The 14,327-nt window shown below is 40.6% G+C and overlaps 1 protein-coding gene across 2 annotated transcripts in view; it reads left to right on the top strand.

The window, feature by feature from the left end:
- Window positions 1-14,327, top strand: part of GRIP1 (glutamate receptor interacting protein 1) — a 316,084-nt gene that overhangs the window by 228,270 nt on the left and 73,487 nt on the right. For both annotated transcript variants that reach the window (XM_005680211.3, XM_005680212.3), the window contains exons 14-15: window positions 10,519-10,588; window positions 12,191-12,336. In XM_005680211.3, coding sequence (XP_005680268.1) covers window positions 10,519-10,588; window positions 12,191-12,336 — 216 coding nt within the window. The remainder of the gene's footprint in view (window positions 1-10,518; window positions 10,589-12,190; window positions 12,337-14,327) is intronic.

Below are 14,327 nucleotides of genomic sequence, written 5' to 3' on the forward strand. Positions count from 1 at the left end.
TCTGTCAACAGCTGTGCTTGCTGAGATTGAGAGAGAGTTCATCAGAACTTACTACTCTAAAAATACTTGGGGCTGTGGGTGGCTTCTGCAAGCCACATGTAACTTTAACCCTGCTCTCATTTACTGTGTTTATTCCATTCCATTCATTCAGTCCATCTAATTAGCCATGAAAGTGGTACTCCTGAGAGCTGGGCAGTGCATAGCTTGCTGGCTGCATGCTGAGACCCTGCCTTCACCACGGTCTTTCCTCCCCTCCGTCATTCAGCAAAGACACTGAGTGCTGAGGCCCAGGCTGTTTCGAGTCTTAGAAGTGCTCACTACTGGTGCACATACAGAAGACACCTACTCCTCGGAAGCTTCTGTTACCGCATGTTTTGACACACTGTTATTTTACTCTCAATTTTACTCTCAAATTTTATTTAAGAGAATGGTCTTTTTTAATGCAATAGATTTATTCTTTTTCTGAAGAGCAACTTAATTAATTTTTCTTTTCCATTATGGTTTATCACAGGGTATTGAATATAGTGTCCAGTGCTATACAGCAGTGCCTTGTTGTTTATCCATTCTGTATGTAATAGTCTGCACCTGCTAATCCCAAACTCCCCATCCACCCCTCCCCCAGCCCCCACTGCCCTTGGCAAGCACGAGTATGTTCTCCACATTTTTGAGTCTGTTTCATCGATAAGTTCATTTGTGTCGTATTTTAGATTCTACATATGAGAGATATCATGTGGTATTTGCTTTCTCTTTCTGACTTACTGCACTTAATATGATAAGGTCTAGGTCCATCCATGTAGCTGCAGATGGCATTATTTTATTCTTATTTATGGTTGAGTAGTATTCATGGGCAGGGGAGCCTGGTAGGCTGCAGTCCATGGGGTCGTGAAGAGTTGGACACAACTGAGCAACTTCACTTTCACTTTTCACTTTCCTGCACTGGAGAAGGAAATGGCAACCCACTCCAGTGTTCTTGTCTGGAGAATCCCAGGGATGGGGGAGCCTGGTGGGCTGCCATCTATGGGGTCGCACAGAGTCAGACACGACCCAAGCGACTTAGCAGCAGCAGCAATATCCCATTGTATATATACACCACATCCTCTTTATCCATTCATCCATCAATGGTCATTGAGGTTGTTTCCATGTCTTGGTTATTGTAAATAGTGCTGCTATGAACATAGGGATGTATCTTTTCAAATTAGAGTTTTGCCCAGATACATGCCCAGGAGTAGGACTGCAGGATCATGTGGCAACTTACAGTAGATTTATTCTTAAAAATTAATATACATAAAAATATAATTTAACTATAAAGGAGAGTATCCCTTTAAAAACTAATCCTGTGATAAATTCTTTTTTTAAGTCAGTATTTTTCATGCTCAGTTTGTTTCAGGTGTGGCCATGTACACACAACTACAAAATATTTTTTTCACATAGAGAATCATATAAACTTATACTTTATGATGATGTTATATATGTACTAATTATTACTTCTTCTAAAACTGATTTTAATACCAGTCATGAAAAAAAAACCAAAACCCAGACAAGAACTTCCTGAATTTTAGCAGCTGTGAGCTAAAGCTATTCACGGTTAACAGTGGTGAACTAAAGCTATTCATGGAAGCTAAAGTCCTGAGCTGTTCCTGGATGGAGAAATGATACATAAGTTTATCACACATGCCTATCAGCCCTTCCAGAGCTCCAGCTCCATTTACACAGCTCATCATCACCATCCTGAGTTTGTGTCTTCCTGTAGAAAATACTCAGATGTTGCCAGTTGAGAAAGCAGAATTTGCTAAAGGAAAAAAACGGGATCCATTTCCTTGTTATGGAATAGCAAATTCCTGAGGGTCTAGCACAGTTCCTGGCACACACAAGGTGCTTGTTTAACTCCTGTCTTTGTTGAGGGGGTGAATGAGGAGTCTGTCTGGACACAGTGTTGTTCTAACCCGTGTGCACTCCAGGACAGGAGCCTCTGAGGGAGATGAGGGATGCAGACGTATATGCCGAGGCTACTGCATGAACTGAAGAAGCGAGAATGTAGAAAATGATGACTAGCAAGGACTCAGAGCCCCAAGTGCCCCACTTTCCAGCCCTCTTGACCTCTCTGTACTGAGGTTCTTTGTCTATAACAGGGAGTACTCGGTACATTCTCTGTAGCATTATTGTGAAGATTAAATAAGTTGCTACATGTAAGGTACCCAGAATACATTGTGAACCATAATGAATGTTACTTATAATAATCGATATTTCTTTTCCTCATAGAACCTCATGAAATATTTTAAACAAATCACTACCTCACAAAATTTAGTGCTGATCATAATTATCCTACCTGAATAGGAAATCAAAGGACCCTCCTGTCATATAGTTACATAGGCATGGTAGGAAAACTAAGGCACTACAGGGGTTCATGGGTGTTTCTCACTATCTTTATACAAAGTCCTCTTTCTATATCTGCATCTTGTGAAATCTCTGAGTAGTGGGAAGCAGGCCTCCCTCTTGGGAGACATGCCTTCAGACCCTTCTCACTTGGCTTAAGGCTCACTCTTCATACCTAATTGACTGAGAAATGAGTCCCTCTGAGTTTGGATATGGTGAGCAGTTTTAGACTAATTTTCTTAAGTTCCTGATGAGACATTCATAGCACATTAGCATCAGGCATTACTTTTATTGATGTTATTGCTATAATATGGAGTCATTTATAATGGCAAATAAAGCAGAACAGCTTAGCAGAAGGGCGCAGTTTGGGACCCAAAGCAGCATCCCGAAGCTCTGACACCTCAGCCAATCAGAAACCAGAGCCCATACCTTTCAACACAGCTCACCTGCCCTTCAAGTCAGAGATCTCTGGTTGTCTCTGCCACGTCTGGTTGTCAGTAAAGACCTTTTGGTATGGATGTTTTCTTTTGAGGTTTTATTGCATAAGAGTTTTATCTGCTTTGTACCAGGCATGGCAGTAAATAGTTTATGTGTGTTTTCTCATTTCATCCTGAAAGTGGCCTTATAACATCTGTGCCCATTTTACAAAGAGGAAAGTAAGACTCGGCCGGATAATCTGCCCAAAGACCCAGAGCTAATAAAAGGCCAAACAGGGATTTAAACCCTTTCTGTTTGACTTCACGTTGCTGTGCTGTCAGACTACCACTCATCCCTGTCGCCCTCTGATTGATGAATCTTCCTGGATCCTAAATCACAAAAGCAAAAGACAGCATTTGGGGAGCACAGTTAATTTGTCAACTTTCCTTTTTAGTTGACTGGACTGTTTGTAGGAGCAAAGGCTTGCTTTATTTTTTGTAAAATCATAAAGCAGCCTTTCTAACAAGCACAATAAATCTGTCATTTTTGCCTTAAATTTCAAATGTATTTAGAAGAGAAAGTTCATGTTTTTTGGCCAATTTTGCTAACACCTCTCCTCACTGCTCCATCTCCAATCAAACAACTTGTTTTACTTGTTAGGTAGTATATATTTTAATGTATTTGTATATATGATTATAATGAAAGTAAAACTGAATGATTGTGTGAGTGTGTGTGTGTGTGCGCGTGTGTGTGTGTGTGTGTGTGTGTGTGTGTGTGATTTCATCTCCATTGTAGTTTGGACAGTTTATCAGGCCCTTTGTATGAAGTTCTTTGACTAGCAGAGTAAGTCCCATGAATAACTAGACACTATAGAATGCTCTTGGAATGATTCACGTTTAATTAGCTTCGGACTTCAAGATATTTCACCTATCTTCAGATACAGAAAAAGTATTTTAAACAAAAGATAGGAACTATCATTTTCTACCTCTTCCAACAACTGTTTGAGAAGAAAAGAAGCCACAGTCACTCTAAAAACCAGTTTCTTTCTGACAGTGACAGACAACCAGTGATTTTAAAACCTGAGGAGTCAATAGATGAGAGCTTGACCACATGCATTTAGCTGTGTTCCTACCCCATATCTTCATTTTAAAATGGCACTGTAAGCTTTTTCAAGACGCAAAAACCCATAAGGTGGAGAGGAAATGAAAAATAGAGGATAACAACAACCAAATTTGAAAGTGGCAAAGAAGATGGAAAAAGATTAAAGAAGCAGAAGGAAAAGCTGACAATGCACCTGATTTGCGTTCTGAACTCCCGACAAGTCTGAGTGGCGGAATCAGGATGGGAGAGCTAAGAAGACAAGGGGACTGACTGAACCTCTGTCAAGAATCAGTGAGTCCCAGGACTTCCCTGGTGGTCCAATGCTTAAGATGTCTCCTTCCAGTGCAAAGGGTGCAGGTCAAGTCCCTGGTCAGGGAGCTAAGATTCCACATACCTTGCGGCCAAAAAACCAAAGCATAAAACAGAAACAGTATGGTAACAAATTCAATAAAGACTTTTAAAATGGTCCACATCAAAAAAAAAAAAAAAAAGTCTTAAAAAATGAAAAGAATGAATGAGTCCCTTAGATGCCTTCCCCGACTCAGAACCACCAACCATCCCTCCCATTCCTGGCAAGCCCAGTTTTATCCTCTTGAAAACGTGAACGGGAGGGTCTCTGGATGGGGAGGCATAGCTGAGTGTCCCAGTCCTGCTCTGAAAGCAGAGATCCAGTGAAACACTGAATGCGGAGGCTGCTGTTCTTCTCCCTGAAGCTCTAAGAAGCCAGATAGCCAGGCTTAATCCCCTCTGAGCAGAAGGAAGAACCAAGGCCATCTGACCCAAAGAGACAATCTGGCCAGGACTCTAGAGTGACTCCCATTACTCCAGGAGCCCCACTCTGGAGCACCAGCCTTTCAAACAGCCACTGTGCAGGGCCATCTGTAATGTGAGCAGACAGCTAAGAAAAACACAAACACTTGGAAGAAAGAATCTAAGATGCAAGACTATCACCAAAAACAAAGAGGAAACACAGAAACAGCACATGCAAGAAGAAGAAGACTTTAAAAAAGAAAACAAAAAAACACTCATTAACATCATCTGTATCCATGGATGGGGGGCACTGAATACTGTTAATCAGTAGCCACTAGACAGGGAACAAACAGCTCTTAAAAAGTAAGAATATGGCAGAGATAAAGAAGTTCAACAGAAATATTGGATAATAATGTTGAAGATTTCTAGAAATTAGGACGAAACAACAAATAATGAAGACTAGAGACAGGAAAATTATACAAAATGAGCCCAAATAACACAATATCCAGATAATGGGCATTGCAAAAAGAAAGAGGAGACAAAAGTACAAGGATATACTGTCAGAGACTACCCTGGCGGTCTAGCGGTTCAGATGCTGCACTTCCACTTGTAGGGAGTGTAGGTTTGATCCCTGGTCAGGGAGCTAAGATCCCATATACCCAGTGATGTGGCCAAAAATTGAAGGGAAAAAAAAAGGAAATATTATCATAAGTTTTCTAGAATTGGTGGATACAAGTTTCCAGAAAGATGGATGAAAACAGACCCACACCAAGGCATGTCATCATGAGATTTGAAAACACTGGGAGAAAAAGACAATCCTACAGGCTTCCAGGGTCAGGGGTTGGGGGGGGGGGGTGTTTTCGCACAGTGTATCAGAACACAATAAATAAAGAGATGGAAAAAAAGAAAAGAGATGGGAATACCAGACCACCTTACCTGCCTCCTGGGAAACCTGTATGTAGGTCAAGAAGTAACAGTTAGAACTGGACATGGAACAATGGAGTGGTTCCAAACTTGGAAAGGAATATGTCAAAGCTGTATATTGTCACCCAGCTTATTTAACGTATATGCAGAGTACATCATGAGAAACGCTGGGCTAGAAGAAGCACAAGCTGGAATCAAGATTGCCGGGAGAAATATCAATAACCTCAGATATGCAGATGACACCACCCTTATGGCAGAAAGTGAAGAAGAACTAAAGAGCCTCATGATGAAAGTGAAAGTGGAGAGTGAAAAAGTTGGCTTAAAGCTCAACATTCAGAAAGTGAAGATCATGGCATCCAACCCCATAATTTCATGGCAAATAGATGGGGAAACAGTGGAAAGAGTGGCTGACTTTGTTTTTCTGGGTTCCAAAATCACTGCAGATGGTAATTGCAGCCATGAAATTAAAAGACGCTTACTCCTTGGAAGGAAAGTTATGACCAACCTAGATAGCATATTGAAAAGCAGAGACATTACTTTGTCAGCAAAGGTCCGTCTAGTCAAGGCTATGGTTTTTCCAGTGGTCATGAATGGATGTGAGAGTTGGACTATAAAGAAAGCTGAGCACCGAAGAATCGATGCTTTTGAACTGTGGTGTTGGAGAAGACTCTTGAGAGTCGCTTGGACTACAAGGAGATCCAACCAGTCCATCCTAAAGGAAATCAGTCCTGGGTGTTCATTGGAAGGACTGATGCTGAAGCTGAAACTCCAATACTTTGACCACCTCATGCGAAGAGCTGACTCATTTGAAAAGACCCTGATGCTGGGAAAGATTGAGGGCAGGAGGAGAAGGGACCGACAGAAGATGAGATGGCTGGATGGCATCACCGACTCAATGGACATGGGTTTGGGTGGACTCTGGGAGTTGGTGATGGACAGGGAGGCCTGGCGTGCTGCAGTTCATGGGGTCTCAAAGAGTCGGACACGACTGAGCAACTGAACTGAACTGATGGTTTTTCCAGTAGTTATGTAGGGACGTGAGAGCTGGACAATCATAAAGGTTGAGCACACTCAGGGAGATAATAAAGGACAGGAAAGCCTGGTGCTCAGCCCTTTTTATTGTCCAGTCTGGCGTGCTTCAGTCCATGGGTTACAAAGAGTTGGACATAACTGAGCGACTGAACAACAACAACAACCAAAATGACAGCAGGCCTCTCAACCCATAGCAATTCTGGAGTCTAGAAACAAATGGAAGAGTGCCTTCAAAGTTCTGCAGAAAAGGAATTTATAGCCTAGAATTCACCATCTAGCAAATTTGAAAATAAAACAAAGACAACTATGAAGGATTCAAAATACTCTCCTCCCCTGCGCTCTTCCTCGGGAAGCTATTAGAGAATGCGTTGTTGTTGTTTAGTCCCTAAGCCATGTCTGACTGTTCTGTGATCCCGTGGACTGTAGCCCTCCGGGCTCCTCTGTGTACCAGTCACCAAAAGAGTAAAGCCAGAAGGAGGGAGAATTGGATTCAGGAGGCAAGGGCTTCAAGGATGCAAGAGGGAAGTGATAAAAGATAAAATAAGGCATATTAAAAATTTTTTAAGTCTATTTGAGCAAAAACTTGATTCATATCTTACAGTGTCAAACCAGAAGTAGTTAGGAATGCTTTCCGAACAGGAGTCCGGAGATAGACATATACAGGAAGAATGGAGGCAAAGAAAGGAAATGATTTGATTGGCTATAAAACCTAGTTGGCTGCTTGTGACTGGTTGTCCTTAGTATTTTGATTCATAACCTTTTAAAAGCTTAGATTTTGGTTGGCTTCCATGGGCCAAGAAAGACAGATGAGATTGTTGAATGGACGAATTTGAGCAAGTTCTGGGAGTTGGTGATGGACAGGGAAGCCTGGCATGCTGCAGTCCATGGGATCACAAAGAGTTGGACACAACTGAGGGACTGAACTGAACTGATATGATATCACTTTATGTGCTGTGCTAAGTCGCTTCAGTCATGTCCGACTCTGTGTGACCTTATGAACTGTACCCCGCCAGGCTCCTCTGTCCATGGGATTCTCCAGGCAAGAATACTGGAATTGATTGCCATTCCCTTCTCCAGGGAACCTTCCCCACCCAGGGATCGAACCAGCATGTCTTAAGCCTAACCCACTTTGGCAGGCAGGTTCTTTAACACTAGTGCCACCTGGAAAGCCCAATATCACGTTATATATAGAATCTAGAGTATGATACAAATGAACCTATTATGAAACAGAAACAGACTCATGGACATAGAGAACAGACTGGTCGTTGCTGAGTGAGGAGAGGGCTGGGGAAGGGATGGAATGGGAGGTTGGGGTTAGCAGATGTAAGCTTTCATATATAGGATGAATAAACTAGGTCCTACTGTATAGCCCAGGGAACAATATTCAACAACCTGTGATAAGCCACATGGAAAGGAATATTAAGAAAAAATGTGCATATATGTATAACTGAATCACTTTGCTGTATAGCAGAAATTAATACAACATTGTAAATCAACTGTACTTCAATAAAAGTTTTTAAAAAGGAAAAACATGGTGCTAGGGTGTGCAAACCATGGCTGAGCCCTCAAAGCCCAAATCCATGGCCACCTTTAAACGGGCACAGTAAGCATGGGAGTGACAGTGTCAGGGGCTCTTACAGATTTGGACCCACTTCTGGGTTCAGTTTCATCACTCCAGTGGCCATCCACTCTGATGAACCTTTCAAACCTCAAGTTGGAACTTGATTAAAAGAGAAACAGAAGAAGGTAGTAAACATGAAACGGCCACCATACATGCTGCTGCTGCTAAGTCGCTTCAGTCGTGCCTGACTCTGTGTGACCCCAGAGACAGCAGCCCACCAGGCTCCGCCGTCCCTGGGATTCTCCAGGCAAGAACACTGGAGTGGGTTGCCATTTCCTTCTCCAATGCATGAAAGTGAAAAGTGAAAGTGAAGTCGCTCAGTCGTGTCTGACTCCTTAGCGACCCCATGGACTGCAGCCTTCAGGCTCCTCCGTCCATGGGGTTTTCCAGGCAAGAGTACTGGAGTGGGTGCCATTGCCTTCTCCAATGTCTGTAGATCATTTGAAGTTTCAAACCTCTCTGCAAAGCTGTGTGGGTTTGTCCAGAGGTCAGTGTTATTTTTCTCTGTTAGAACGATGACAGAGATGAGTTTGATGTATTTTGTTGCCTATACTATTGTTTCGTTTTAGCCCATTTCAATGGACCATGAATTTTTTAAAAAACCAAAGGAAATATCAGATGCTCTTTGATGGTCACTAAAGCTTGGGAAAATACTGTATAAATTCATTGGCAGATGGTAGGAAAGCTGTATTTACTGGTCAAAGTTTTTGTTTTTGTGCTCTATGCCCAGAACAATTTGCTGTTCTGAAATATAACATGAGTAAAACTGCTGAGTGTTTATATTTCTCTGGTGAAATTATAGCAAATCGTTGAGTAGAGGTTTAAATCATGAATTAATTATAGTGAACAGAATGTTTTGCATTCTTTGCTAGAAGCTAAGAATAATGATTGGATGAAGTCCCATTAACATTTACTGTGGACTAACTCAGACAGTGGATAAGGTATTGGTATATGTGTTTGCTTTTTCTTGCAATGATGTGTTGAGATATTAAACCATCTGTTCTTGTGCATAAACGTTTTCCTGGGATTCATATGGGATTATGGGATATAATATGGTTCTATGATTATTATGGGGTGATCAGACTGTTTATAATAAAATCTTACTTCAGGGGCCTTTTAATGATCCTTAAAAGGAAATCACTCCAGGCTTCAATGTTGGCAAAACATCTCCTCTTGGAGGCATATTGTTGTTTACAAATGTTGGTATGGTTCGTTTTAATCATCGAATTCCTAAATTAAATGTAAATTTTCTAGGTCAAGATGATACTTTTGTTCTTACATGTACTATAATTCATTTTGAGGATTAATTCTCAGATTAATTCCTAATTACTTTTCATTATTATTATTTCATTATCACCAAATGGAAATATTCATGAGAAAGGTTATAAGCCCATAACTGACCCCATGCAGAATAATAGTTTTAAACTCAATAAAGTACGTTTAGACTATGAATGTATATAAAAATATGTAGAATCAGTTCACATTTCTGAACATTTTCGGAGCACTCTAGGTATGAATTTGTGAACAAAACTTTAGGATTTACAGTCTGTCTAGCAGAAGATTTCCTTCTGGGGAAAAAAAAATTTACATCAGTGATTCTCACCCACTTTCCACACAGTACACTTGAGTAGTATGACAGGGTCCCATAAAAGAGTGGCATCTCCTCACTGGTGAGGAGTGAAAGAAGTGGTGGGAGAAGGGATTACACGTAAGTATCATCAAGCTGCTGCTGCTGCTAAGTCACTTCAGTCATGTCCGACTCTGTGTGACCCCATGGACGGCAGCCCACCAGGCTCCCCCGTCCCTGGGATTCTCCAAGCAAGAACACTGGAGTGGATTGCCATTTCCTTCTCCAATGCATGACAGTGAAAAGTGAAAGGGAAGTCGCTCAGTTGTGTCCGACTCTTCGCGACCCCATGGACTGCAGCCCACCAGGCTCCCCTGTCCATGGGGAGCCCCTAATTGCTTTTAATACTGTACTGTTGGACTCTTCACTCTTCACTCTGCTGAGAATCACAGAATGAAACGGATTTAATCCTGATAGACAGCTTTTCACTTGCCTTCTCCAGTTGCAGATTTAAAATAACTTTGCTTGCATTTTCAAGTTTCTAAGTACTTTAACACAAACATATTTTTATATCAAGAAGGGATAATGTGCACGTTTTTAAATTCATTTGCTGATTCTCTTTGCTTTGCATACAAATTGAGCTTGCACTAACGGTTGCTATAAAATGAGACTTGTACAGTAATGGGTGAATCATGAATATAAAGGTGTGACTGTTCTATCCTCATTATTACAGCACCATCCAGTAGAAAACCAGGAGACCCCCTGGTTATATCAGATATCAAGAAAGGCAGTGTGGCACACAGGTAAGAAAGATGGATTTACTGGTTCATCCCAGGGTATTTCTTAATTACAGCAGGAATGACTTCTTCCACACAAGGGACAACCTTATTAATGGGCCATGGTACTCTCAGTATTTTCCAGGCAGCCACAACTAATTGATCATATTTGACATCCCTAATGTCAATGGCATGTAGAGCTTTTCCTCAATGTCACTTTATTTTTGCAGCTAGTGCAGATAACCATCACCTAAAGATGCTTTTTAGGGTCTCTCATGAGTCCAACATAGCCATTCCTTCACTGATCGTCTTCCACCCTTCACTTTTCCAGCTAAAAAAATGAAAGTGGCCCCAATTATGAGAGTCACCTCAATGCAAATAATAGATTTGGGGGAGAGTTTTACTAGATCCTATAACGTCCTCCCTAGTCAAGCCAATATCCTCCATTGAGCCTCAAACAATGTGTATGTCTCCTATTTGATCCATTGACCTTGAAAATCAAGGACTCTCAAACTTGCAATTTCACAGATCAAAATATTTTTAATTGATTAGAAATATTGATGTAAGACTATTAACTTTCTTTTTGTTTTTCAGTTAAGGATTTTACAAATCTCATCTATTGTTACAGTCATTTCATTAGAGGAACATTTTAGTACTCAAAAAGTAGGAAGGGCATTACTTTAGGTATATAGGTATAGGTTCAGATACTGTGATAAGGAAACTCATAAATAGTTTGTTTCTCATACAGCAGTTGGCAGGTAGGCAGGCAACACAGGGCTGGAGAAGCACATCTGCCTGTCCTTTCCAGCTTCCTCTGGTTGTTGTGATTTTCCAACCCTAGAGGGGAGCAGGGGTGGTGCCCAGAGAGTCTGGCATGTGCATCTTTAGGGGATGACCCAGAAGAAGGAAAGGATGAATGGAGACTAGGAAGCTGTTAGCAATCAGAATCATAGATATAATGCATAAAGGATGGTTCTTAAACATAACCTTCCTTAAAAATATGTGTGCATATACATATAGAAGCACCTATAAGCAAATATACATTCTCATTGTTTTTTCTCATCTCATGATAGACCTTAAAAACTTTCAAGACCTGCAGCAGTCCCTAACCAGTTCCATTTTCCAGTTCACCTTTTCTCCCCACTGCAGCCACAGTGAGTTCCCTGGTGCAGGTGGAAATGCGGAGACACCAAAACCCTGACCTCCCCTAAGTCCATCCCACCTGACTCCCCCCACTCCCTCTACCCTCTCCTATATCTGGACTGCCAAGGACCAAAGGTGGTGCAATAACGCAAAGAAGCGTAAGGACACCTGGGCCATGTAAACCCAGGCTCATTACACACCTTCCTGGGAACCTCAGAATTCCTGAGTGACACTTAAATGGTTGTCCTGATCTAATTAAAGAAAGTAAATAAAAATGTTTCTTAATAATCTGCAATTGAATGTCACAGCAGCCATCCAAAATAAGACTGCAGAAAGGGGATATATCAATAAAATGCATTTTTTTGAAGTTGAAGAATCATATTTCCCCTAAAGACTACCATAATGCTACTTTATGTTGAATGCCTTTTAAATAACCTAGTTAAGTGTTCATCATTAAGCATGCATTTGCTATGCCTTTACTAACAGAACAGGAACCTTGGAACTTGGGGATAAGTTACTCGCCATAGATAACATCCGACTGGACAACTGTTCCATGGAAGATGCAGTTCAGATCCTCCAGCAGTGCGAAGACCTGGTGAAGCTCAAAATCCGCAAAGATGAAGATAATTCAGGTATTGATCACCGCCGCAGTTAAGACTGATCTCTCTAACTGCCCATCTGTCACCAAAGATATTAGATCTTGGTGTTTTACATACAACAGCTGGCTAGTGACATTGCAGCAGTGTTTTCTATAGTTAAGAGGGTCTTTAAATTGGGTGTTAAGAGTGTAGTCTGAATTTTAAATAATAGGGTTTTTTAATGATATAATTAAGATGTTTACATTATATAAATGTTACAGCTGTATTAAAATAATTTTTAAAGATGGAAAGTAAATCATCACCTGATACCACCCTGATAGAACAGAAGTAGTCATTTGCTAGTTGATGTTATATTACATAATAATAACTTCAGTGCATGTTCTGTTTTTATGTAGCTATATATACATGGTACCACTTTACAAATCCTTAACGGCTATTATTTTAATTTACTGCCCATAATTTATTTACCTTTCTTTTCTTCTCGCTTAGATTGCTCCCATTTGTTTCATTACTGTAGGTGGCACAATAATGGATATTTTCATGTGTAGATATCTTTATTCAACTTTTCTTCTTTTGAATTATTTCTTTAGGAAATATTCCTAAATAGTAGGATGGCTGAGTCAAAATAAAAAGGGAATTTTTATGATTCCTGATGAGTCTTGTGCCATGTTGCTTCCTTAAAGGGCTATATCCATTTTAGTGCTTCCAGTAATGTGTGAATACAGAGGTGCAGTGCTTCTCAAACTTGAGAAGGCCTCAGATCACCTGAAGACCTTGTTAAAACGCAGTCCCTGAGTGCTAACCCCAGGTGGGGACCGAGACTATCATTTCTAGCAAACTTCATTTTGATGCTGCTGTGGCCAAGACTCAGTAATCTGAGTAGCCCCCTGCAGATGCCCTTTTATCTGCTTTGGATAAGAACCCAAGCTAATCAAAACAAGAGTCAACTAACATGGGGATTTCTAAAAAGTGACATATATCTATAATATAAACATTTGATTTAAAAATGTACCAATCTTATGGATGAAGCCAACACTTTCTGCTGACTATAGTTATAAATTTTTCAACTTGTTTACCTAAGTCATACCTACAATACACAGGTTAAGATTTCTAGGTTTGGAGGGGGGGTTGTGTTATTTTGCTTTAATACAGTGAGAATTTAAAGAACTTAAAGCAATCTGAATGCTTACTCCAACTAGATTTTTATCTCCCTAATGTTTTCAAGTTTTCCCTCTATTTAATTATTATTTTGCCTAATAATCCCCCTTATTGAATCTTTCCAAAGCATTTGACTTTTTCATAGTTCCAATATACTCATATTTCATAGGTTATATAAGATTCATCAACTTATACAGTTAAAATAACAAGTGAAACCGGCAGAAACAGGCTTGGGAATAAACCTAATTGACTCTAAATGTTAAGCTTTTGACTCAGTTGTATACATATATGGCTCAGATGGTAAAGTGTCTGCCTACAATGCGGAAGACCCAGGTTCGATCTTCCCCGGGTGGAGAAAATCCTCTGGAGAAGGAAATGGCAACCCACTCCAATACTCTTGCGTGGAAAATCCCATGGGAGAAGCCTGGGGTCGCAAAGAGTCGGACACGACTGAGCGACTTCACTTCATTTCACTTTGACTCAATTGGTAGCAGAAACAGAGGTACATGAGGTGCTATTAATACGAAGGGAAGCGTTATTCTGAATCATTCAATGGCATTGGTCGGTATATTTTACACAGAGGATGGAGAGTCACAATGAATCCAGTAAATTGGTTAAAGGGAGATGGTTAAGAGAGTTTCTACTGAATAATTTCATCCCAACCAATAACGAGCAGTTGTCAATGTCCTGCAATCTCCTGGAATCTAATTCTCTAGATCCAGAGTTCACGGTCACATCAGGCCATGTGTTTGTGATTACTATTTAGAGCCAAAACAAGTTGGTAGTTACATCCATCGGTACCACTGGTAAGGATAATTATATCCAAATATATTTTATAATGAACCTTTAAAAATATGCACGGATTT

The sequence above is a fragment of the Capra hircus genome, chromosome 5, assembly GCF_001704415.2.
Source record: "Capra hircus breed San Clemente chromosome 5, ASM170441v1, whole genome shotgun sequence".
In the NCBI taxonomy this organism is placed as follows: domain Eukaryota; kingdom Metazoa; phylum Chordata; class Mammalia; order Artiodactyla; family Bovidae; genus Capra; species Capra hircus.